The sequence below is a fragment of the Sprattus sprattus genome (genome assembly GCF_963457725.1).
Source record: "Sprattus sprattus genome assembly, chromosome: 19".
Taxonomy (NCBI): Eukaryota; Metazoa; Chordata; class Actinopteri; order Clupeiformes; family Clupeidae; genus Sprattus; species Sprattus sprattus.
The window spans coordinates 9,544,259-9,572,158 of NC_137917.1; the positions used below are offsets into that span (position 1 = coordinate 9,544,259).

Here is a 27,900-nt window from a genome sequence, read left to right on the forward strand (position 1 = left end):
ACTCATTGTCCCCATTACCATGACTAAGAGGCACAGCATGAAGCTTTTAAAGACACTCAGCTCATCTCTCTAAAAAACACAATCCCACTGAATAAACATGCAATGCCAAATCATAATACTAGGGTAAGACACTGGTAGGAGCCTCTGAGGGCTTTCCTTGATGAAGCGCTGACAGTGATTCACAGTGATGGGCAATAGCCCACAAAACAGCACTGCGCTGTAGTCAGACTTCAGTACAAGGAGTCAACATTGCATTCCCTACCGAAGTCGTTACCAAACCCACTCCTCTGGGGCCTGTTTGAGTCCAACAATTCCCCCCTACTGCCATCCCAACAGGCCAACAAATAAACACCCATGAAGGCTATAACAGACCAAAGGAAGACAGCTTGTACAGAATAGAGCAGAAATACCCACATTTTCCCAGCAAGTAAACACTTACTGCGTAGATAAACAACTTTTTACACTAATATTTGTGATGCTCCTAACACACCATACAGTCCTAAACACCTTTAGGTTGCAAGTTCCCTGTAAACTAAGCTTGAGTCCATGGTGATGCCACATCTCTACATGACCTATCTGACCCACTGCAGCCCTGAAATCTACAGCTTCCTGTCCAACAACACTGGTCCCTCTCCTCGGACTGCACAGGACTGCAAAACACTACACTCAGAATTTTGACTGCATCTGGTTCTGATCTGGCGCTAATTTGGTTCTAATTGGGCTCTGATCGGGCTTTGATCTGGCATGAAACTGGCTCTGATCTGGCATGAAACTGGCTCTGATCTGGCATGAAACTGGCTCTGATCTGGCATGAAACTGGCTCTGATCTGGCATGAAACTAGCTCTGATCTGGCATGAAACTGACTCTGATCTGGCATGAAACTGGCAGATCCAGATTTCGCTGCAGGTCAGAGTCAAACCCAGTCCAGAGGGATCAATAAGAGGTCCTGATGTCTAATCCAGAGGTCCCTCCCTCTACCTATCCTCCACCAAGCCTGCAATAAATCCTCATGAATGTTAAAGCAGACAGCAATATAACGTGTAGCTGTTTCAGTGAACAACTGTAAAAATTCTGCAAAACATCTCAACAATGTATCTTAAGTCTTAAATATGCTCATGTGGACGTAGGCTACATTTAAGTCTGCACCCGATGAGCATATTTCGTCAACAGTATGGTTTGTGCAAACTTTCCGTGCAAAACCAAAAGTTTTAAAGCATTAATCCCGACTCCTGGGTCAATGGTTTACACTATTTATCCATTTAGCAGATGCTTTTATCCAAAGAGACTTGCAGGACAAATGCACATTTTCAATTACTATGTTTGCTCCATGGGAATAAAACTACAGAAGGTCCCGCTGATAGAATTAGAGTTTCAATTATTTCATGCTGCAGAATGAAATCATAGCTGATTAGATTACCAGCAAAGTATGCTAGGTACGGTTGCAATGAATCCTCCCATGAATGTTACTACAGGCAGACAATATAAAGTGTAGCTAAATAACTAGACAACTGTGAAAGTGCTGCATAGCATGTCAACACCATGTCATCATTCTGCCTCCTTCAGGGCAAGTAAAGCGCTCTCTCCCCCTGTTGCCCCTCCACTAGAGCTCTGAGCTGCTGGCACACACAGGGCGCTGAAAGGCGCTGCGGAGAAGTGGGGAGAGTGCAGGAGCTTCAGAGAGGCTGTTAGATGACATCACAGCTGGGCACGTTGGCGGAGGGTAAGGGGGGTGTAGGGGGGCAGAGTGGGGGGTGTAGGGGGAGCAGAGTGGGGTCTGTGGTCATATATTGGGCTACGAGCCTCCGGTTCTGACCACTGGAGTCGGAGCACTCGAGAGTCTGCCTCTGCCTCCCCACAAAAAACCCCTTAGGCACGCTTAACCCCCTTCTGATTCATTCCACACACACGCACACTCAATTCCAATGACTCTACAGGCTGACTATGCATCAGCGCTGGTCAGGGCCGAGGATCCATTTACAGCACAAGCAGCGTCCCGACTGGGCTCCGTGGCACAGTGGAGGCAGGCAGGAGAAGATGGGTACCGTTTCACGCTGAGGTATGTACAGTAGGTCCCACCGTGACGGGTGTAGAATTCGCCTGATGCCTGGGACTCTACACAGACTCCCAAGATTTCCAGATTTCCGCTTGTTCAGATACCTATAATTAACAGTCTGACAGTCCATCTGTTCATTAAACCTTCTATTTGTGCGTCACGACACAGAGAGTAATAGTAGCTTCCACTTTCCTTTAGAGACAGAGAAAACCAGAGAGTGGTGTGTGAAATCACTTGATCCACATCTCCTCTGTGCTGCACGCTGTGTAAGGTGTTTACACCACAACAGTCATGGATTCAAATCTCAGGGAGCACAAATACTGTTCGAATCACCACACTTCACCTATAATGTTATTCACCAAAACAAATACAAAATCTGTTTAAAGACAATGTGTGAAACAGTCTCTTCAGCTAGTCATTACACACTATAACCTGAACAAGCCAAGAACTGCAGGATAGGAAAAAGATATGTAATATTGATTGTTTTTATTCATAGATGTTACACACGATATTTACTTAACTGGTGTTATGAAATATCAGGAAGTTAATCAATAAAGGTTGTGTGTCCTGTGCAGTGCTTCATTGTGAAGCATGACTTCTGTAGGACTGTACTAATGTGTGTGAGTCTGTAAAGAAGTGACGTGTGGAAGGGAGTGACCTGTGGAATTGAGTGATGTGTGAAGAAGTGATCTGTGAAGAAGTGATGTGTAGAAGGGAGTGATCTGTGGAAGGGAGTGATCAGTGGAAGGGAGTGATCTGTTAAGAAGTGATGTGTGGAAGGGAGTGATCTGTGAATAAGTGATCTGTGGAAGGGAGTGATGTGTGGAAGGGAGTGATCTGTTAAGAAGTGATGTGTGGAAGGGAGTGATCAGTGGAAGGGAGTGATCTGTTAAGAAGTGATGTGTGGAAGGGAGTGATCTGTGAATAAGTGATCTGTGGAAGGGAGTGATGTGTGGAAGGGAGTGATCTGTTAAGAAGTGATGTGTGGAAGGGAGTGATCTGTGAATAAGTGATCTGTGGAAGGGAGTGATGTGTGGAAGGGAGTGATCTGTGAATAAGTGATCTGTGGAAGGGAGTGATCAGTGGAAGGGAGTGATCAGTGGAAGGGAGTGATCTGTTAAGAAGTGATGTGTGGAAGGGAGTGATCTGTGAATAAGTGATCTGTGGAAGGGAGTGATGTGTGGAAGGGAGTGATCTGTTAAGAAGTGATGTGTGGAAGGGAGTGATCTGTGGAAGGGAGTGATCTGTTAAGAAGTGATGTGTGGAAGGGAGTGATGTGATCTGTGCTGCTGAGGGGACTCTGCTGCTCTACCTGTCTGACACGGCCTTCATGAACTCGTCCAGCAGCTCATCATAGGCCTTCCCGCGCACACGCTTGTGTCTCAGCCCAATGTACAGAGGGTCCTTCAACAGCTCCTGTAACAGAGAGAGAGAGAGAGAGACAGAAGGAGAGAGGGAGAGACAGAAGGAGAGAGGGAGAGAGCAGGGAGACAGGGAGAGAGTGTGAGAGGGAGATGAGGGGAGGCAGAGAGGGAAAGAGAGGGGGAAGACAAATGAGAGAGGTGTGGCCTTTTGAAGCTGTCTTGGAACAGAACATGGAAATAAGAGAAGGGTTAACGCAGATGAGAGAGGTTTGACAACACACTCCCACACACACAGACAGACACACACATTCAATGAGGAGAACAGAAATGGGGTGAAAAGAAAAGAGTGAGACAGATGAAAAGGAAAGAAGCATGACAGCAGAACAAAGGAGAGAGGAGCTGCTTTTTCAATCAAAAGCCCAGTTGCTGTCATTCCTATACTATGAAAAAACCAAACGTCAGGTTCAAATACAAAGCATGTTGTGTGTGTGTGTGTGTGTGTGTGTGTGTGTGTGCGTGCGTGCATGTGTGTGTGCATGGGTGTGTGTGTGTGTGTGTGCATGGGTCAGTGTGTGTGTGTGTGTGTGTGTGTGTGTGTGTGTGTGTGTGTGTGTGTCTGTGTTCGTGTGTTTGTGTATGTGTTCATGTGTGAGAGAGAGAATAGAGAAAAGGTGAAAAGGAGAGAGGCCCTGCTAGATTCCATTCTCTTCAGTGCTTTCAGCTTGCCACTCATCCAGAAAGAATGGAGCCGAGTCAGTGAGATACTCCATCAGGAGGCCTTAACTGCAAACACATTGCACACGAATGCACTCACACACACACACACACACACACACACACACACACACACACACACACACAGACACACACACACACACACACACACACACACACACACACACACACACACACACAGACACACACACACACACATGCAAACACACTCATACATAAACAGATACACAAATAGATGCAAATAATTTGTTGACATACACTTTCACACACACAAACACAGACATACCCATAAATAAGTAAACAGATATACAAATTATGTATTCACAGGGACAGTCACACATACACACACACACACACGCATGCACACACACACACACACACAGCGACCATGCACACACGCACATATCCAAACAAACTTTCATATAAACAGATGTACAAACAGATGCATACCGTAAACATGCATTTTCACACATGCAAACACTGGCATATATGTCTGTCTATATACCCATACATATGTAAACAGATATACAAATGTTATATTCACAGGGACAGATACACACACACACACACACACACACACACACACACACACACACACACACACAAACAAACACACACACACTAACCCTAGAGAGACAAGTGAATGAATGGGGTACTTTTGGGAACTTTGATTAATGAGTCAAAGAGGACCACAGGATTAAGAATGAGAGAATGATGGGGTCTCTGTGTGTGTGTCTCTCTGTGTGTGAGGGTGTGTGTGTGTGTGTGTGTGTGTGTGTGTGTGTGTGTGTGTGTGTGTGTGTATGCTCAAATGGTAAACTTGACTCCAAATTCAGATTTATGGTTTTTAATGAGCATGTTAATGGTGTATTTGTGTAGCTGAGTTCCTCTGAAAGCCACATCTCTTATCTCCAATCACAGAACTCTGTGTTCCACATAGAAATGTTAATTTACTGACATAATTACACCAGGAAAACAGCAAGAGCAGTTAGGCATACGACATGCCAATAAATTACACACTCACTCCCACTATCACATATCACACTCCCAAAGACACAAACATACACACAAACTCTCCCACAGACACACATGTGCACACACACAGACACACACTCAGACACCCACACATCCACACACATGCACACCTAACACCCACACACACACATACACACAGTAGAAGTAAAGCTCCACAGTTCTCCACATACAGCCCTGTGACAGCTGTGACCATGCAGTCGGAGTCGTGCTGTGCTGGTGAGTTGTACTGTTTGGCACAAACTCAGCACTGTTTGCAGTTTCCTCAGGCTGACGTGTCAGACTCACACTAAAAATGGACAGCATTTAGTTGACTTTCTCTCTCTCCCTGTCTGTTTACTAATATATGAGGTGTGTGTGTGTGTGTGTGTGTGTGTGTGTGTGTGTGTATGTGTGTGTGTGTGTGTGTGTGTGTGTGTGTGTGTGTGTGTGTGTGTGTCTGTGTGTGTGTATGAATGCTTGTAAAGCCCACAAAAGGACAGACTTGTACAGACTGCGACTACATTGGCAGCAGCCCAAGCAGTTTATTTTCAACACAACAGGCAGCCATGCTTCTTCTCCTCGGCTTCCTGTGAAAACACTAACATTTGAGCACTCGCAGGGAGGACTGGGAGAGGGAGCAGAGATGGAGAAGAAGAAGAGACAGACAGAGAAGGAGGAGAAGGAGGAATAGAGGAGGGAAAAGAGGGAAGAGAAGGAGAAGAGGCAGTGGAGGAGAGGACATGGCAAAGGCAGGACATAAGATGGGTGAATAGGTGGAAGGGGCTGACTGAGAGAGGCCAGTGACCTGTCTCTTTCATTCTAAAACATACACACACACACATGTGTGCGACAACACACAGACACACAAACACACACTCAGACACACACACACAGACATACGCACAAACACACTGTTTCCTTTAAACACATCTGCATGCATTGTTGCACGTACACATATGAATTCACACAGACACATAGACACACACACACACAGAGTAGATAAAAGGCTGTCAATCTTTGCTGTCACATAGGGAGGCGTGCTTTCTGTCTTTAAGCTGTTGTCCTCCTCGGGCTTTAGCCTGCCTATAAAAGGCAGGCCGTGATGTCTCCGCCTGAGGGGCAGAGGAGGAGGAGGAGGAGGAGGAAGGAGGGAAGATTCTTTCACTGCCAAAGACCTCAAATCAAACCAGTGGCATGCTCTAATGCAAACAAACAAGCACTTAGCCTGGATGGACTCCCTGCTTCACACACACACACACACACACACACACACACACACACACACACACACACACACACACACACAGGCACACGAGGTGACTGGATGGCACACACTGAAGCAGGTCTGTGCAGGTCCGTTCGGATACTGGCACAGCTTCTCGGCACAGGAGACGCAGAGGCATGCTCTTGTAACTGTAATGACCTCAATGCTCTGACATTCGCGTCAGCATGCCAAACGCATCTGTCAAACACCGTAAACATAAACATCATAACACAGATCCAGACTTCTCCTACCACTTTTGCCAGGCAGGACTGCGTGCCTTCTACCCCCGCTCAGTCCTGTCTCTACCCTGAGCATACCCCATTAGTGTCATCTGAATTACAGCACTATAGATTGGCTAGATCAGATGAGCTCACCTAATGATGCGTGGCTTAGAGAGCTTCAGTCAGGCATGCTGAGTGCAGAGGGACCAGCAGCGAGATCAAGACTCCTGTTTGAGCAGTGATGCATTACTGTAGCATGGCATGCTGCTTATTATTACTGCCGCATGTTATGTTGCATGCATGTTAACAGAGTTTGTGTCATGTGACAGTAGCCTGAGGATGGTATATCTACCTGTAGTATTTTGTTAAGGTGAGTTTACCATAATATAGTGTCTCGTATGTGACTTGTAAAATATGTTGTATTTGTCAAAATGGATTAGGAGTGACATTTTTATCTTGGGAGATATCCCATTTCTAGACACTTGACACACTAGTGGAGCCTCTCTTGGCAAACAGCATATCTGCCGATCTGTCTTTCAGCTATGATGAAGCCATAAGAACTCTCTGCCCAATCTGGGCCACATTCACTCCAGAGGTAACCTCTTTCTTGCCATCTCCTCTTTCTCTCTCTCTCTCTCTCTCTCTCTGCCTCTCTCTCTCCCCAAACTGTCAAAATGTCAGACTGTCAGCGTGAGTGATGTTTCTGTGGGCTTTTCAGCCAATCACTTTACAGCTTGTCAACATCTCTCAGCACGGCCTGGAACACGGCCGTGATCTGCGGTGTAGGTAACCGTGGGGATAACGGTCTCCACGGTGACCAGGGAAAGCCGAGTGTTGATGTACGAGCGCTGCACCCATGGAGTTTATCCAGTGAAATGAGGAACTGAAGAGGGCTTTGTTGAAGGGATCCTTCCTCTTTCAGGTGGGATTAAGGCTGCTCTGAGCCAGTACACAGGGAGTCTGTCCCCCCCCCCCCCTCCTCCTAAAGCTCCAGTCACTTCTCTCGCTCTCTACCTCTCGCTCTCTACCTCTACCTCTCGCTCCCGCTCGCTACCTCTCGCTCTCTACTTCTCACTCTCTAGCTCTCGCTCCAGCTCTCTACCTCTCACTCTCTACCTTTCGCTCTCAGCGCTCTGTCTCTTTTTAAATACCTTTCCCATTCCTCTCTTTCTTCTCTCAAAACCTCTCTCTTTCTTTGGTCATCTAGTGATGTTTTTCTTACTCCCCCCCCCCCCAATGAGGCTCTTCAGCAAGCTCTCTCTCTCTCTCTCTCTCTCTCTCTTTCTCACTTTCTTCCTCTGACTCTTCAGTCATCACTTTCTCTATGTCCATCAGGACTCTTTGGCCTTAACTAAGGTGAAAGCCTCATCGTTTTCCCAGCACTGTAGACCTACTCAGGGCCCAAACACAACACAAATCCACATTGTGCAATGTGACATCACTGGATCTGGTTTCCAGCAAGTGTGTGTGTGTGTTTGTGTATGTGTGTATGTGTGTGTGTGTGTGTGTGTGTGAGAGAGTGTGTGTTTGTGTGTTTGTCTGTGTGTGTGTGTGTGTGTGTGTGTGTGTGTGTGTGTGTGTGTGTGTGTGTGTGTGTGTGTGTGTGTGATTGTGTGTGTGTGTGAGTTTGTGTGTGTGTGTGTGTGTGTGTGAGAGTTTGTGTGTGTGTGTATGGGGGCAGAAAGTCTGAGGATACATGTGGAGACTCCAAAGCTCTCCGTTAAAGAGCGATCACTTCATTCACCCAGGCTGGGGTGGCTCTCAGAGCTGGACACCCAGTGCTGCTTACACTGACTCACTGATTGAAGTCTGTTCACAAGGTCATGGGCTTGGCCTGAGACTACATTTCCCATGGACCAGCATGACATCACCCACACTGGACAAAAGCACACAGCACATCACTCCACCACAATTAAAGATTGACAAATTATGTAATTTATGTCATTTTACTTAATTTTACTGTTCTTTACTAATTTGTGTTAATTTACTTTGCTAACTGTGTGTGCATCAGGATATTGGTGTATGTGTTAGTGTGTGTGTTTGTCTGTTAGTGTATGTGTTTGCATGCGTGTGTGCGTGTGTGTGTGTGTGTGTGTGCATGTGACACTATCTATCCACAGATCTGGAAGTGCTTACAGCTCCTAGCTCTGATCATCTCCGGGATTAGCGTGCGTTTACATAAAGGATTACTGCCTTTTGGCATTCCTGAGCACCTTAGACCAGACGGAAAGTCGGAAATCCTTCCTGATCGCGGCTGCTCGTTCAGGGGCTGTCTCTGTCACTCTATTGTGATTCTGGCCAGTGGAGCTGAAACACCCCGGGTCGCCCCGGGGCACCCAAGCCTCAGACGGGCCACAGTCGGAGCCCGTGGGCATCTCTGGGAGAAAGATGACAGCTCTTAATCCCCTAATAGCACACAGTCTATCGGCCCACCAGGGCTTGGAGTCGGAGAGGGAGCTGGAACCGGACGTGGACTTGGAGCTGCACACAGACCTCTTTCCATTAGCAATTTTATAAGCCTAAATGGCATGTCGAATTTATGGATTCATATTGTCAAAGCTTTCACAATGTTGAGTAATAGATATTAATGTGCAATGGCAATTGGACTCTCTCTCTCTCTCTATAACTGTGTGTGTGTGTGTGTGTGTGTGTTTGCGCTTGCATTTGTGCCATACAGCCCTCTCCCCCTTACAGGCATGGGTGGTGAGTGTGGTTGCAGACGGTTGGCAGCTTCTATAAAAACAAGATATATCTCACATAGCATGGAAAGAAAAAAATAGTTGTCTAATCCATTTAATATAGTTTTTATATCTGTCATCTCCGTGGGATATGAGGATAAGTGAAGAAATGGTAATAGCTCATGGCAGTGGGGCCAGAACCACGTCCAAGCGTGCTTAGGGTACCATCATGCTTTGGGTTTACAGACTGTCTTAGAGCGGCTCCAGAGTACTGAGATGTCTAAAGCCTTCAAATGGGCAAACTTAGCTTTTATGAGAAATTACATTCTGAGTAATACAGGCAAATGTTTGTTTTCTTTTTTTCTTTTTTTCTTTGTTTCCTAGAGAGAGGTCGATTTTGCCATTTTCTGGCATGAGGAGTGAGAGTTCTATCCCCGTGTCATTAAGTGATACTCCACCCCCCCCCCCCCCCCCTAACCCTAAACCACCCACCCCCCCCCCCCCCCCCCCCCCCCCCCCCCGCCGTTGCTCACTCACTAACTCATGGTTCTGCATCTGCAAGTTCAGAGAACCCAAAGAAAATGAGAGAGATGAGCACTGAGGAAAACACTTAATTCACTCTGTCTTCCTCTTCCTCGCTCTCTCACAAACACGCACACTATCACAGAGAGTTATACAGTCATGCCAATAAAGCAATTTGAATAGAATTGAAGTGAATTGAGAGAGAGAGGGAGACAGTCCAAGAGAGAGCGAGAGAGAGAGACAGACGCATACAGACATAAACAGACCTACACATGCCACAGTTATTTCACCACTCACACACTTACACACATAAACATATGCACATGCTCACATATAAACATACACAAAAATGCATACACACATTCACATTCGCACAAACACACACAAACACTGGCCCGAGACCTAAAACAAAAAGTTTTTTTTCTTAAAGTACAATAAGGGGACAGACACACATAGGAGGACTCTGACTTACTCTCTCTCTCTGTCTGTCTCTCAGTCTCTCTCTCTCTCTCTCTCTCTGTCTGTCTACATTTAATTCAAATTAACTATATTAAAATGACTGTTTCAAAGCAGCGTTACCAAAGTCTCTCTCTCTCATACACACACCCACAGACACACACACACAGACAAACAAACACATGCATAGAGAAAAGTCTTCAAAGTACTTCAGGCTGCTTGTTAAATTTGCGGTTTGATGCCTGTAAAAGTTCAGATTTGCTGACGAACGTTGTGCATTTAAGTGTACTGAATGAACAGAGCGCTTGCTCGTCCGACGCGGGAGAGAGATTTTTAAAAAGTTTCATTCCACAGAGGCTGAGCCCCCCCCCCCCATTAAAGTGTATGGATCACTAAAACACACCAAACTGTTATTGTTACATAGCTAGCCACTAAGACATTTCCCCAGACATATCAAAGATATTTTTGTTTTTCATTTTTTCAGACATGCAGATCACTTACATTATACTCCAAGTGGCAGATTAACAGGAAATTACAGCACATGAGAGGCCCTGAGCTGAGATATTAAAACCTGCCAACAGTGACTGAAACTTATCCAGGAGGAGTGCATTGTAATAAATAATATATGCTCATGAAAGTGAAGCATTACTTTTCCACCTTTGCACAGCTTCATGGGGTGAGAATGAGGGAGTAATTGGGTGAAACTTCTCTCTCTCTTTCACTCTCTGACACACACACACACACACACACACACACACACACACACACACACACACACACACACACACACACACACAGTATATGCACATACTCCTTATCACTTCAATTCACACACAAACACACACACACACGCTCCTTATCTCTCCTACACACACTCACATTCTCCCTCTCACCCTAGCCCTCCCTAACCAGCAGAAAGGGAGCCAGTGTCTCCAGTGCCCTGTCCTGAGCCATGGAGACCTGGGAGAGACAGGAGTCAGAGACAGGGTGAGGAGGAAAGCCAGAGACACATAACACAGTCTGCTCTCAGGAAGAGAGAGGGGGGAGAGAGATACTAAGAGAGGGAGAGAGAGGAGGGCAGAAGGGCCCAAACCACACCAGCGGCACCAGGCTGAGAGAGCTCCTGTCTGAGAGAGTGCCATGTGGTTTAATGTAATAACTCTACTGCACTTCCACGAAAGCCAGAGACACTCACTGACACTGTGAGGAGTGTGATGGGGGAGGTTAGTCTCTAGCAGGGGTGGACTGGCCATCGGGGATACTTATTCTACCCTCTGATTCCAGTTTCTTTATTGTGTGGACATTCATTCCTTAAGGCTCTGTAGTTATACGTATAACCATCTGATACTAGCCAAAAGTGAAGCATATTCATCTAGCAAACTATAACTACCTCGGAGTGTTACAATAGTCAGTATAATTTTATTACATGTGTTCATCCAGGAAAATTGGTGGATCCAAAAGTTATAAAAAAAATGTAATTTCTTTGTAATCATCCAAAATAATGTTGAGTGTATGGGTATTTTTCCAAGTAGGCCACTGACTGGTCGATACGTGCAATGCATTGAGTGGGCAGCACGCCTTGTTTTGAGTGGGCCGGTCTGACAGTAACTCCCGAGCCACTTTTTCCCCCCAGTCCGCCCCTGGTCTCTAGTGATCGGCCTCTCATCGCAGCTCAGATGGAATGGCTGATAGGCTCTCTTCTCTCACTGTTATCCCTCTCTCTCACTCTCATTCTCTCTTTCTAACTCTTCCCTCACTCTCATCCCTCTCTCTCACTGTCATTCTCTCTTTCTGACTCTTCTCTCACTGTCATCCCTCTCTCTCACTCTCATTCTCTCTGTCTGACTCTCTTCTCTCACTGTCATCCCTCACTTTAACTCTCACTGTCATTCTCTCTTTCTGACTCTTCTCTCACTGTCATCCCTCTCTCTCACTCTCATTCTCTCTTTCTGACTCTCTTCTCTCACTGTCATCCCTCACTTTAACTCTCACTGTCATTCTCTCTTTCTGACTCTTCTCTCACTGTCATCCCTCTCTCTCACTCTCATTCTCTCTTCTCTCACTGTCATCCCTCTCTCTCACTCTCATTCTCTCTTCTCTCACTGTCATCCCTCTCTCTCACTCTCATTCTCTCTTCTCTCACTGTCATCCCTCTCTCTCACTCTCATTCTCTTTTTCTGACTCTCTCCTCTCACTGTCATCCCTCTCTCTCACTCTCATTCTCTCTTTCTGACTCTTCTCTCATTTCATTTATTCCTCTTCCATCCTTTCTGTGTGATCTCTCTCAGTTTCTCTTAATCTCTGTAACACACTCTTGTTATAGATTCACTGTTTTTCCTTTATCCTTTAGTGTCCCTTTTTCTCTGTTTTATCCATGTTTCTCTCTTTCGAGCTCTGTCTCCTATCGTCCTCACTCTTTCCCAGATCTTCTCTTCACTTCATCCCTAACCACCTCTGTTTCACCTCTTACCCCCCCCCCCTCCCTCTCCCTTTCTCTATTTCCAAAGCTGACTCTCCAAATCCACCAGGCTTTCTGACGCAGCCTAACTGCCTGGCTCCCTGGCCGTCGATAAGTCTGACAGGGTTAGGGGAATTGGTGGACTGGGCAGTGACTGGGCAGCCTGACTGGTGCCACACCTTTGGCTGATCTTACGCTGACATGGAAAGGATACACAGACTAAATATATGACAGAGCACGGTTCTATTCCCAGGCTGTTGCTATTTTGAAAAGGTCTTCGGTAACCTGCCTGCTGTGGCCTGGCCACTTTGCCAATCCCTCCGTTGCTTGCCCACACATGTAGAGAGCTGTGTGTGTGTGTGTGTGTGTGTGTGTGTGTGTGTGTGTGTGTGTGCATGCTTGCATGTGCATGGTTGTGTGTTGTGGTTAAGGCTATGGAACAGGTGGAGTTGAAGACGTCAGACCTCACATTTCCTGACTCGGTATTAATGGGTCAGACGCCTCTGTGCATAAACCAGCTCAACTGGTTGTACAAAGTAAGAAGTCATACAGGTTAAGCTCCAATATCTTTTGAGGTGGTTACACATCATAACACACTTTGTCATGCCTCGGTTGTGGTCTATAAGTAGTTGTGACAGGAGTTATTTCTGCTTCCTCTTATTCGGTAATTACACTCTTTGGAAAAAGAGTGTAATCATTGCTCGCTCCCATGTTCATATATTCTGCGCTGTGTCTGTGTGTTATTATTCCTGGCCTCACCTCGTTGTCTGTGCCCACGTCCAGCATGACTGGCAGGCACTGCTGAGGGGGCATGCCTCCACATGCCGTGTACAGCGCCAGTTTGCCCACAGGGATGCCCATGCCGTAGCAGCCCAGGTCACCCAGCCCCAGGATCCGCTCGCCATCCGTCACCACCACCGCCTGTTGGGGAGGCAAAACGCCACAAGTCAAACACACCTATCATAATAACAACAACAACAATATATAAATAAATAAATGAATAAACCCCACCACCACTGCCTGTTGGGGAGTCAAAACACAGGGATTTTGAAATCTCTAAGCTTACAAACAAATCAAAATGGCAATAAATGGTGAAAGTGTTGAAAGTGATGAAGATCAGAGAAGAGAGAAATATATGAGTATGAGGCAGGAGGCTCAGTCTATATAACACATGTCGTGGAGCCAGAGCTTCTTCTCTGTGAGGAGCAACCTGATTATTCAATTTCCCAGAAAGAATGTAAGGCCTTGTCACTTTGCATGTGGGGTTTGAAATACGGCAAATGACTTTCTCAGATAAGTCGTAAATTGCAACGCCCTTGATGACATCCTTTTAGAATCGGTTCACCGTATGTGTGCTGTGGAGAGGACAGGAAGCGGATCAAAGCTTTGATGAGCAGATGATCCCCTCTCTAATGTAACACCCCCACCCACTCACCCTCTGCCCTACGGCCCACTCTAAATGCCCTCTCACTCTCTCTCTCTCCCCCTCAGGACTAAAGAATCATCCATTCGCTTCAGATTTTAGAGCACACAATCTCTTTTACTGTAAGAGCCCTACCCTACCACCCCACCGCATGAACTATAGACAATTCTTAAATATTCACTTCTATCCCCCTACTTCTCTCACTAGTCAAAACCATCAAGCTACATCAGGTCAGTCCAGTCCGTCTCTATCATTAATGTCTATGCCTTCTTTATGATCAGGTATGTGTTTGTGTTGTAGCTCACTTGTCTGCTGTATTAGCATAATATGCCCCTTTACCCCCTCTCCTGTACTTTCACACTTATAGGCCTCTCTGTCAGAAGAACACAAACATCTACTGGCTTTCAAAGTTCACTGACGGATCCAATTAACTTCTCGCTGTTTAGGAACTCGTTGATCGATCCCAAAACAAACATGAGCTTTTTTCCATTGTCGCAATGACGTAAATGGAGCTGGCCGAACTCTTTTACTGCTTTCCATCCGGCCCTGTGTTCTCTCCGTCTTGGCAGTGGTGACGTAAGTCTTAGAATTACCCTCCCGATGCTTAACAAGTGGAGTGCTTGGGGTTTATTACGCTGTTTGCACCTTCAAGTCCACTCTATTTTTAAACCAACATTTTACTATAATGCCAGATGTACCTAGGTGTGATTTAGTGTTTGTAGTCTGAACTAGTGTTGTGCTCTTGAGATTCATAAATACCGCAGTAATGGAGAATGTTAGGAAATAGTGTGAGCACTGTGGAGGTGTCTAGGTACATTCATCAAATTGCTTTAAATCTGGAGCCTCATTTAGAAAGGTTGCTACACACAAAGAAGTTGCATAAACAGGGGTGGAATATGCGTGTGCATCTTTTACAGCAAAACTATAATTCTATGTGGAAAACTCAGTCCCAGATAAATAAACACAGATGAAACATTAAACGAACATCACTATCACTGCATTTCATAATGTATAGGCCTACCTCTAACTGTGGATATATATTTATCGTATAACATACGAGTATAGGCTAAATAAGTATACCAAAACCAAACTGCGTCCTGCGTTTTTCTAAAGCCACCTGTTCCCTAGTCTATTACAGTAATGTTTTTATAAGGTTTCATTGGTATAAATCTTGCTGTTTGCCACAAGGGCTTTAAATAAAGCCTTCATTGACTTATGTGATGCGAGTGTGAGTGGCAATTAAGATACAGGAGGATAGAAGGACACAAGGATGACACTGACACCTACGGAATTATCCAATATTCATGAGACATTTTGCATTGACCAATTATGGATGATTGTAGGACAACACTGGGATGTGTACGATGCTAGGTGCAACGCAGATTGGTATAACAAGACGACTGTGTACACGTGTGCACCGCACGGTTTTATAAATCAGAATATTTTCATCCATACGCAGATTCAAAGGCTTGGGCACACGCAATGTTTTACAATAGAATCTATGACTTTTATAAAAGAGGCCCCTGGTCCTATTCAACTGGTTATCAGATATCCTTCCATGTGTGTGTTTGTGTGTGTGTGTGTGTGTGTGTTTGTGTGTGTGTTGGGCCCTCAGAAACAACTTTGGTCCCTCTCATCAGTCTAGTGCCCCCTAGAGGTATGGAGTACTCACCCGGATGTCCTTCTCCGGCCAGCACTGCAGCATTGTGCTGATGTGGCCGCGGTCGTGGATAGTGATGAAGAGCCCCCTAGTGCAACGGAGACAGGAAGAAACTATGTTAGAGAGAGCCAAAAGCCCTCCACTCACAGCAAACACATCTACACCCATTACACACACACACGCACACACATAAATACACACACACATACGTCACACACACATCCATGATATAGCCTCAAAGCATCCCAACGGGCAAATCACATTAAACTCTTCTCAAATCGTCTCATGTCAATGAACTCCGACCAACCCAGTGTCAGATCTGCAGGTCAGGGGCATGGCCGCTCAACTATCCGGTTGTTTATACGCTATAAAGATGGCGTCTGGGCTCGCACCAGTGCCCCCTGACACATGCTTGAATCTCTCGGCTGAGAAGCGGTGGAATGAAAACAAATAGCTGCCTACAGTGCCGTGGGGACTGGGCCACATGTCCGGCACAGATGTGAGAGGAGCTCCCGGGAGGAGGCTGGGTTCACATGGCTCGGACCCAGGCCTTAGGGAGGGGAGATACAGGGAGCGTGGGGGGTCCGGTGAGGATGCGGACCTGACAATAGCATCTGTTCCTCAGTGCTGTGGAGATGCTATCGTTTCCATGTGTGCCAGCACCAGTAAAAGGACCTCTGTTTTAACAAGCCGACTGTAAAAACCAAAGCTTGCCTGGCAGAATACCCAGAGCACGTTAACTGTATTTTACAAAACATGAACACACACACACACACACACACACACACACACACACACACACAGGAATCAAAGCACGAGTCTAACAATCCCGCACAATGGTAAAATCGGGTAGGAATGAGAGGGAAGATGTGAAGGATGGAGACATAAATACGTCTCATAAAAGAGAAGAAAAGAAAAGAAAAGGAAAAAAGAGACGTTCTGTAAGCTGCAGCTGGGCCCATGGTCTTCCTTACAGGCCTCAGGCAAAAGGCCCTCATATGCAGCCTGATTCACAGCATATCAGAGCCTCAAGTTTACAGAGCAGTGATACGCTGCGTCATGCTTGATGGGATGGCCTGGAAAACTGTGGAAAATTCCCCAGAATTGTTTAGGAACCGTTTTCTTATAAACACGGAAAACTCCATTAAAAATCAATAAAAACACTGAGGGGACTGAAAAGGTGTGCTACAACCCTGGGATAGGAATGAGGTCCATCCAGAAGGAATCTGGTGTCGCGTTTCTGTTTACGGAGATTTGGAAAGGCTTTTCCGTAAGACATCCTGTGGCATTAGGGGGCTGAGCGGGGGGTCAGGCTGGGGTCTCGGGGTGAAGGCAATCCGATTAAGACAGTAAGGTGGTTAGGGGGACCCACATGTGGAGGCTCCCATGCAGGCTCACATCCACATAGCCTGGGGCCTGTCAAAAGCCCACTATGGAAGCACACAGCACAGCACAGCACAGCACAGCACAGAGGCCTGCATCCACTGCCTGGGAAATACAATACATTCTTAATGTCGATGGGTGTAAAATAAATTCTGCACAAAAGAGTTTGTGCATGTTTTATTAGTGTGCTGGCAGTGGCCCATTTGTTTTTTTTTGCATGTTCAAAATGGTCTATAGTCACACGTGTTCCACCAATGCTTTGGCAATACACACATGTATGTGTTTGCTGTGGAAATAAAACCTCTGTGCATTGTATTTTAAGAAAGACAGAAAAAGAGAAGACATTTAAGAGAGACACAGGCAGACAGTGAGCAGAAGGCGATAAGGACAGACAGACAGACTTTGCCTGTGGCTAAAACCGCATTATATTTGCAACAGAAGCAGGCAAGCATGATCAGTTGTGCTCTTCTTATCTACATATGCATTCGTGGAATGCTTGTGGGGTAAAGTGTATGGGGCAAAATGATGAGAGGACATATTCCGTTGTATGTATACAAAGTGTGGGGGACTGTGCGCATCTGTTCTCAATACTGAGACGGCCTTTTAAAAGCAGGTGTAATAATGAGGAGTGCGTAAGTAGGAGACATTTTCAGAAACAATGGAATCAGTATTCTGAGCACCAGTTTTGCTCATCTGTACCATGATAAAGCAGCCTTTCCTTATGTCTGGCCATCACTTTACTTTACTTCATCCACTTCCATGCGTATAGATGCCTGCTGCACTATTGAAATTGTCTGTTATAGCTGCACAACTTGTCTCTGTTTGATGAAACCTCATTAGTATATATATCTATTACTTTTGATTCCTTTCGATGTCGTTTGGCGGTTTCATGACACCGTTCAGATGCGGGCGTCGCAAATTAAAGCAAATTATATCAAGGTGACATGCATTGATTATTCGATCAGCTGCACGTTTGATACATCCAACTAAAAAAATAAAAAGCACAGCGTGCGCTTTTCTGCAAGTCGCTGTTAATGCTCTTCTCTCTAACGTACATCAGGCCCAGAGTGTGGGTGGGAGAGAGGGAGAGGGAGAATGAGGAAACCAGGACGAGTGTTAGAAAAGAGTGACATTGATAAATTCTCTCATTTTAAATGACATATTCGCTTTCTCTTTCTCTCTCCCTCTCCTACTCAAACACACATACACACATACACACAGACATACACAGCCTTCAAAGTGGAAATTGGAAGTGCGCCACCGGTGGAAGGTTTGCACAGTGTGTCTGTGGCATTTGCACAGCTGTGAGCAGAATGAGGGATTAGTGTAGGGATGCCAGCTGCCCCGTAAAATACGGAATCATACCATAATTTGTACAGAAATATCACAGGTTAGGCTATTAAGACAGGGCAATTTGTCAGTGTTCCACTACCCAAAAAGAGAATACACTAGATTAGTGTATAGTAAGCATGCCATGAGGGAAGCCCACTGAGTGTCTGTTTGCTGCTTCTGGAAGGAGGGGGGGTTGGGGGATGGGGCGTTCAGCACCTGCCAATCACTCTGGCAGACCATCATGGAAAGGGGGCGTTATTCGAGGGCGAGAAAATAGTCAAGCTTTAGAAGGGTCAGACTGTCTAGACTGACCTGGAGGGCGACATTTAGACATCTGGAGGATGACATTAGGATGCCTGGAGGATTACCTTCAGAAGCCCATGGCCACATCACAACAGTATCGCTCTATTATAACTCTATTGTAACTCTAGTATTACACACACTACCTTACGGCTTCAGCTCACTATTTCTTTTCATTCCATACCCTCCAACATTCCAACATTTACAGCATTCCTAATCATATATATGGAGTGGAATTGAATGAAATGTGAACTACAGGTCTTTACAACACCCTCAAGGTCTGCAGTCTGAAACCAAGGCCATTCCAACTCTTCTCCTCTCTCTGCTTACAAAACAAAGTCATCAACATTTAAAATCGATCAAAGCATTATGTCATGAAATAAATAAATAGTGGCTTTGATTTTTCATCAGTTTCCATAAAATTACTTTGAATGTTTCCAACTGCCGTTTCCTCCATTGTCACTTTCTCAACCATTCCCATCTCTCTCTCTCTCTCTCTCTCTCTCTCTCACACACACACACACACACACACACACTTTCTCTTCTCCTTTTTCCTTGTGTTGTCATGCAAGCAGTTGACCCCCTGAAAGAGTAGGGAGGGAGGGTTGACTGAAAGGTCACACCAAGCATCCAATCTGAGCCTGAGATTCTAAAACTGACACCTCACTCATCTCTCTGCTAGAATATTCCTCAGCCATATCAAAACCAGAACCAAAGCCATCACATATCTGGATCAGAGAAAGGCTGAATGTGAGATGTCTGCTCAATTAGTGTGATCACCTGGTAGAACTGTGGTCGATGAAAGATGAAAGATGAAAGTTTGTGACGTATTGTTAAAAGGGGTACCACAGACTGTAAAATATCTGTGAGAAATGGCGCATATAAACTTCTTCTGATCGTTACAACCAAGGTATATGAAAGTGTGTAATGCTGAACACCTGTAAGAGTGTATTTGGAAAATAAGAAGCCAGCAGCACACAGCCCTCAAGGACAGTGCCGTATCTGGAACCTATAACGGTAACACATACCACAGACTCAGTCATGAGAGAGGAGGGGTGGAGGAAGGGAGGGGGAGGGGAGCGTGGGTCTGGCTGAGCGTTTGACCCACACCTGACCCTGATGAATATCACCCGAAAATGAGGGTTAGTGGGCGGGGGGTTAGTTGGGGGGGAGGGGAGCAGAGCAGCAGCCAGCACTGACCAACAACACCAGCAGGAGCTCCAGAGAGCAGCCGACTGCCAGCTACTGACCTCCGGCTGCGCGCACACCGGCCCCCGTGGGAGAACAGAGAAGCCTTGGCGTTCACCTACAAACACACCCCATCCTGCTGTCCAACCTGTGTGTGCACGTGTGTGTGTGTGTGTGTGTGAGTGTGTGTGTGTGAGTGTGTTTGTGTGTGTGTGTGTGTGTGTGAGTGTGTTTGTGTATGTGTGTGTGTGTGTGTGTGTGTGTGTGTGTGTGTGTGTGTGTGTGAGTGTGTGTGTGTGTGTGTGTGTGTGTTTCTGTCTCTTCATCCCTCTGCTGCTGACTGTGTAACCTCTCAAAGCGAAAGTGCCACAATGGAGGGCACATATATCTTTAATGAAGGCACACTATTAGATGTGGGTTCTGACAAACATCTGCATGGTTTTGTGTTTTAAACAAGGTGCACATCCTTCACCCTGATCCCGCAAAAACGACACAATAGCCGACTAGACCAGACAAATGAGCAACTCATAGAGGGAGCATCATTATAATGATAACAACCAATTTCGGACGATACAACTTCCTGGTTTTGATGGTGAAAACTAACCAAACCAAAGCGACTAACAAAAAAAAAGACAATTTACAATTCTCTTGCTAGGATAATTACAAAGCTGGTGCTGTCAGAGCATTTAGACACTTATTCTTGTGAGTAAAATTACAGGTTTAATCAACATGGCAGACATTTGTTGCTTCAACACTGCCAAGCATTATGCAACCGCTAGTGTTGCGTAACACGCTAGCCGACTCGAGCTCCTCACTGCTTGCCATGTCTCTGGGAGGACGGCTATGACAGTAACCCGACGCAGGTGTCTGTCCGGAGATGGTAAGACACAGATACGTCCCAGCGAGGCGTAACCCCACACTAGACTAACCTCAGTGAGGGGCCCTCCTCTCCTTAAGGAGCATATTCAAGCAGGATCATTTCCATTTGGATGCAGATTAAAAAGTCTCCTTTTTCTTCTCCCAGTCCTTCTGTTAAGCTATCCGTCTGGATCACTATTTAGCTTTCTCTCTCTCAGTCGCTCTCTCTCTCTGTCTGTCTGTCTGTCTCTCTCTGTCTGTGTTTGTATTCCATTCTCTGTAATTGAATTGAGTCAGTGGATAGAATATCCTTCTGTTCTGTGTGTGTCTTTCTTTCTTTTTCTGTCATTCTCTTTGCCTCTCGCAGTCTAAAAGTTTTCCGTTTGCACTGTGTTCAAGCTGTGCGTATTTGTGAGTGAGTGTGTGTGTGTGTGTGTGTGTGTCTAAGTCTGTGTGTTAGACAGAGAGACGGAGAGGAAGAGAGAAAGAGAGAGAGAGAGAGAGTGTGTGTGTGTTTGCACGTGTTAAAGTGTGTGTTTCCCTGGCATACGTGGCAGCATGTGTGATATGACGCAGTGTTTGTGCTTGTCACGCCCGTGCACACTGCCCCCACATCACTACCCTCCCCTCACCCCTACAGCTCCACTCCTCTCCTCTCCTCTCTACTCCTCTCCCCTCCCCTCCCCTCCCCTCCCCTCCCCTCCACTCCTCTCCTCTCCTCTCCTCTCCTCTCCTCTCTACTCCTCTCCTCTCCTCTCCCCTCCCCTCCCCTCCACTCCTCTCCTCTCCTCTCTCCCCTCCTCTCCTCTCCTCTCCTCTCTACTCCTCTCCTCTCCCCTCCCCTCCCCTCCACTCCTCTCCTCTCCTCTCCTCTCCTCTCCTCTCCTCTCCTCTCCTCTCCTCTCTCCTCTCCTCTCCTCTCCTCTCCTCTTCCCTCCTCTCCGCTCTGCCCTGCCCTCCCCACTACAGCTCCTCTCCCCTCCCCTCCGCTCTGCCCTGTGGTCTTGGCATCTCCAGCTCGTGTTCTCACACCACTGCAAGGGGAAACCACAGAGGCCTGTTTATTCGGGACAACACCACAAACGGCCATTAACAGCCTCGCCAGAGCCAGCCGCCATTGTCTCTCCAAGTAAAAACACCCTGAGATCGGAGAGAAAATCTCCTGAAAGCAGCGCTTTGACAATGTTCTTTTTCACCGGTGCTATTCAGCACGGGAGCGCTGGCTGGAAGCAGAGGAGGCTGATGGGCTGGGCTTCAGCAGATGTACTTCACAAGTCCTTGAATGTTATCACACTCATTCATCTGTATTCAACTAGAGCTGAACCGACTGAGGAAAAGCCCAAAGTGCACGGTTCACTTTGAGGGCCTTTAAAACAGCCTCCAGAGCACTCGCAACACGAGAGCAAGAAATAACAAAAGATTGCCCCCTCCACACACACACACACACCCTCCCGGAGCCTGCTGTAGAGCGATCCAAGACACCCACCTCCCACCCCCACCCCCCTCCTGGCTCGCGGTGGGACTAAATGAATTGATGCATTTCCACACAGACCTGAAACTGGGACAATAAAAGCAAAGTGGATGTGCTCTATTGGAGACTCCGTCCAGATAGGCCATTTAAACAAAAAAAAGAAAGAAGACAAAAACACTCCATGCCAGCCAGGTCTTGGCAGTCTGAGATGGCCACTTCTCTCGATGGCTGGCACAGAGAAGAACTTGGTCTGGTAGTCTCTAGCCCCTGCTAGGGCATTGTGGTGGCGTGTTTGGGACATGGCAAATACCTCTGCCCATTTCGCCTTCCAAGCCCAACACTCAGCCCCGCAGGCCTTCCGTGTGACCCCCTCTCTGACGCTAAATGTCTTGGCCCCTGCTCCTGAGCGACTCTGACGAGGCTCTCTTAAGGGAGTCCGCGTATTTGCTTTGAAGTCATAACACACATAACACTGGTCAAACAACAGTCCCTTCCAGGGTTGATGTGATTTTTGGATTACTGAGCAGAACCATGGAATAACACATCCATACTTCCTTTGCTCTCGTTAGTCCGAGAGCGTATGGAGAAATTACAAATGACAGGAGCGAGGAAAGGAAAATAAGCACAAGCTCATGTCAAACTCTACCCAGCATGCACTGCTGCCACAAGCACCTGCACACATGATTATTTAGGCTCCACTAAAGGAGCTTGTTTAAAGAGAGCTGCTGAGTTCAATTTGATCAGGCTGCAGTCACCTGCTTGTGCTGCTCCGAGCTCTTTTTTTCTCTTTTTCCTCTGTTCCTCCATCTTTAATGAGTTTGCACGGGCCGCCACGGTGCATCTGTGTTTCACCTCACAGTTCATAAAGCACATCTCAGCATCCAGCAGACACATGAGAAAACCATCCAAAACACTCACAAAGGAGAGAGAATAAAACTTTTACGGCCTCTGTTACAGTCGTTCTGAAATAATAAAAAAAAGAAAAAAGAACTAACTGTAGGTATAGAATGCAGGCTTTTAAGTGAACTCTGAGGACATTTTGACAGTGAGAGATTGTTAGACAGCAGGAGAAGCGAACAGTGAGGGAACAAAAGACAGAGAGAGAGGAGGACAGTGGAAATTAGATGGACAGCAAGCAGAGAATAACTGTGAAAGAGATAAGGCTGAAAGAATGTTAGATAGAGAGAGAGAGAGGGGGGCAGTGAGGAAAGGTTTGACAGATGGAGAGGTGGACAGTGACAGAACATTAGATGGAAAGAGAGAAGAGAAGGAGAGAAGTGAGAGAACATTACATGTAGTGGACAGTGGACAGTGAGATACAATAGCTGGACGGAGAGCTGGATGGTCAAAAGACAGAAAGAGAGAAGAAGAGAAAAGGAGAGATGTGAAAGAATATCGGACAGTGGGAGGGAAAGAAAGAAAGAAAGAGAGAGAGAGAGAACCCAGATTGAAGCTGACTATCTGATCTGTGCCAGATTGGAGTCGGTTCCTCTCCAGAGTCAATAGCATCTCCAGTATCTGAGCTTGTGCCAGTCCTGCGGATGACAAGGCAGACGCAGGGGCAAGAGGGAAAGATGGATAAACCCGAAGGCCTTTGAACACAACCAAGCAGTAGAAAAGACTGACAGCACATTATTTAAAACATGAGGTTGAGCCTCTAAGATAGAGTTGCAGCTTCCTTTTCGAGAAGAAACCATAACTAATGAACGAATGGCTCCATTGCAACAGCAAGTTCTGTGTCGCCTCAGGTTAAGATAAACATGGCTGTGGTCAGGATGGTGAAAAGCCCTTGCAGGTACACAAGCTAAATAGCAACCACAACATTTACTGGACTGGACTGCTATGTGGTTTCCAGTGCCTGGGGCTGTGAAAACAGGGGAAGCACCAGAGCAGGAAACAATGAAAACTGCACCCTCCTGTTATGAAGTAGTCACATTGTTTGCTGGCCACAGCGTGATTGCAGGTTATTAAGGCTAATCAAACCACTCTGGCCGATGATTAATTTAATACCGGGGAGTTCAAAGGCTGAAACTTGGAAATAAGGTCCAAGTAAGGCTGAGGCTCCTGCCCCCACCTGGAGTCTGTTAAAGCCTTGGGGCAGACGTTCATGTGGGATGGGGTGGGATGGGGGTGAGGGAGGGGAGGGAGACTGGCAGGACAGACACATCAGTGGGAGTCTTCAGGAAGCAATGGAAGAATCTAGCATCTGCTAGACAAGCAGTCTTAGTCTCTCTCTCTCTCTCTCTGCTTTTTCTTTTCTTTTGCTGTCTTTTCCTATTTTGCTTTCTGTCCTTTTTCTTTCATTCTTTTTTGTTCTTTTGTTCTTTTGCGTGACTGTATTTCACACAAGCACACACACACACACACACACACACACACACACACACACACACACACACACACACACACACACACTCTCTCTCTCTCTCATCCTCCCTCCTTCTATCATCCCAGGCAGTCCCCTCTCTCTAACCTCTCATCTGACCTCTCCTCTCACCTCTCATCTCCCCTCTCTCTCCTCTCCTCTTTGTCACCTCTTCTCTCCTCTCTCCCCCGTCCTCTCCTCTCTCTATCACTCTCCTCTCCTCTCCCCTCTCTCTCACCTCTCCTCTGTCTCTCCTCTCCCCTCTCTCTCACCTCTCCTCTGTCTACCCTCTCCTCTCCTCTGACCTCTCCTCTGTCTACCCTCTCCTCTCCCCTGACCTCTCCTCTCCTCTCTCTCCTCTGACCTGTCACCTCTCTCTTACCTCTCCTCTGTGGACGCCCACCCTCAGTGGTGACTCTGGGTGCCAGCGACCAGTGGAGTCTGCTGGATGGCGTGGGTCATGTTTCTGCTCCTGCTGAACCGTACCCTTTTCCATAAAACCTGCCCAGCCAAGCTGAATCCCACCACTGACCATGGAAAAATTATAACTCAGAACGCTCCTCCAGCACCCTCATCTACCCCCAACTACCCCCCTTCACAAAATACCCCTCGTCCCCGGGCGCCTTCAGTCCTAGATCCTCAGAGGAAAGGCACACATGACCTTCACTGTTACCCCCGCCGTGGCAGACATCTCATATGAGACTATGCCCATCTCAGAACACACACACACACACACACACACACACACACACACACACACACACACACACACACACACACACACACACACACACACACACAGCTGGAGGACAGAAGATCACAGTAAGGAACGCATGTGCTGTGTGTCTCAGCCTGAAGAACAAATATGCTCTCTGAAGTGGCTAAAAATGGCACAGACGAGGAACTCGTTTTGGAAACAGGGTGTGCATATTTGTATGCACGGGTGCATATCTTTTCCTTAAAAGGGTACCACTCTAAGTGACCAGCCTTTGTAGCCTTTTAACTGCTTTAAAGTACTTTTCCCCCCAACAGCACTCCCACCAATGGGATGGCCAGCAACAGTGCTATGAGGCCCAAAGAACAGACAGAAAGGCTACACCTTGTAAAATGCCACACTGGGCATCCGGATATAGGGAATTCAGACCGGTGCTGACTATGGAACAGACATGGCTCTGAAGCTTGATCAAATGCCCTTCATTTCTATGTTTGTTTATCCCATACCTTGCACTCTCCCTTTTTATTCTTTGTTCTTTTAACTGCTCATTGGTTAACCACTGTGAACTACCAAGGTGAATGAATAAACATCCCTGGCCTTGCATTCCCTTCTATCCCTTGCCTTGAATTCCCTTCTATCCCTTGCCTTGAATTCCATTCTATCACTTTCATGTAAGATCTGAGCCAGATGCATTATGGGTTTCCAATGAGACGACAGGGTTTAGGATTGGGGATTGTATTCGTGCCGAGCGTGTGTCATTCCCATCACCATAAACGCAGGAACAGGAAGGACTCTGGTCAGCAACAAAGGATTCTGAGTTTGTGGAGAGAAAATCAGCCTCGAGTGCGTCTACAGGCTCGACTGTGAGAGCCAGCCGGCGATCTAGTGCAGAGAGAGGGGGCGAGAGAGAAGCAACCTTGAGCGCGTCGTTCACAGGCGCGCCTGTGAGAGCCGGCTAGCCAGCCAGCCACCGAGAGCGAGAGGGAATCTAGACGGGGAGGAGAGTCGGGTTACATCAGCTTACATAACTGTGGAGGCCCGCAGCCTAGCGTTGCTGTAGCGGCTGCTCTGTTAAAGGCATCAGCCAGACAGACTCCTACGCAGCGGCGGCAGAAGAATCCGTCCCGAGGCAGCATGGGAGCGCAGGACGCGTCTCCGTCACACTCCACCACTTTTTCCACCAATTAGAGAGAACTTGCGGAGAGGAAACACATCCAGGCACCGCACTGGCCTCTCCGCCCACTGTCATCTTCAGGCATGGCACTGATTTACACATTAATACTGGGAATTCATGTAAGCGTTATAAGAAACCCAGCCATGCCGGGCACGTGTTGGGTTATTAGCTAGTGAGGGTTTGTATGTCTGCTGTTTTGTGCTAGCGACAGGGAGGTAGAGAAAGGGCAGTGGCAGTGTGCCGGACCGGGCTGGGACTAGCTTCAGGTCTCAGATGCTGTCCAGACAGTCTTTCCATTCCCAGAGATCCAATCTCTTTCTCTCTAAGGACGATAAACTGAAACCAACATGAAGATGGAAGACAGGTTGAGAAATATGAGCGCATCATTAACCACAGTGCATGTGTGAGTGATGTGTGGGGAAACACAAATCCCCAAAAGGTTTCAAGACAAAGGTATGTTAGGGTGTTTTCAAACCTATGCTATGGTCAACAGCAGAAAATTGATTGTGACAATTTGCATAATGACATAGGTTTGGGTCAGTTTTACATGCCATTATTTGCAAACGGACCAAAATTAGAAAAGGAAGAGCAGAGTGCTCCCTCATTGGTCACTTTGGAATTTATGTTTCATCAAAAGATTAACGTGTAACACTTTGTCATACTTTGTTAAATCCTTTGCATTCATCACATTGTGCAAATGATACAGTTTGGAAATGAGGCAAGGCTGCCATTAGAAAATAATGTGTGGCTTACCTGACTGGTTTTGAATAATTGAAATAATGTAAAGCCTGATGCTTCAGTCTTGGTTGAGTGTTCGAAATCAAGCTAGATAGAGTCTAGCTAGAACACAACAACATAACAAGTCTGAGCGTGTCTTTCATATATGAAGCCGTCGGGGGTAAATGACTCATCATCTATCATCTGACTGACCTCTGGCCTCTGTGTTGGACTTCCTGCATTTGCATTCCACACCAGCGTGAGCCTGCCACAGTGAGATTTAATAAGAACTCTCTCTTCGAGGCCTGACACTTGAGGTCTTCATACAATACAAACACAAGACGGGTTTACACAGATATTCAGCTTCCAGCTGGGCGCACTAAGCCCTGTACTACAGACAGGTGATGACAGACAGAGTTGGGGCTTTGTAGGATCTGATCAGACAAGATCAAAGTGGGGGGGGGGGGGGGGGAGGGAGGGTTGGGTGAACTGCGGGGGCACAAGAGAGTCCAAGTCTCTGACTGAGATGCACAGTGGTGGTCAAAGGC

At 46.7% G+C, this 27,900-nt stretch overlaps 1 protein-coding gene across 2 annotated transcripts in view; it reads right to left on the reverse strand.

Moving 5' to 3' along the window:
* me1 (malic enzyme 1, NADP(+)-dependent, cytosolic) overlaps window positions 1–27,900 on the reverse strand; it is a 104,857-nt gene that overhangs the window by 21,881 nt on the left and 55,076 nt on the right. For both annotated transcript variants that reach the window (XM_080857924.1, XM_080857925.1), the window contains exons 4-6: window positions 15,862–15,937; window positions 13,526–13,687; window positions 3,367–3,470 (exon numbers count right to left, since the gene is read on the reverse strand). In XM_080857924.1, coding sequence (XP_080714050.1) covers window positions 3,367–3,470; window positions 13,526–13,687; window positions 15,862–15,937 — 342 coding nt within the window. The remainder of the gene's footprint in view (window positions 1–3,366; window positions 3,471–13,525; window positions 13,688–15,861; window positions 15,938–27,900) is intronic.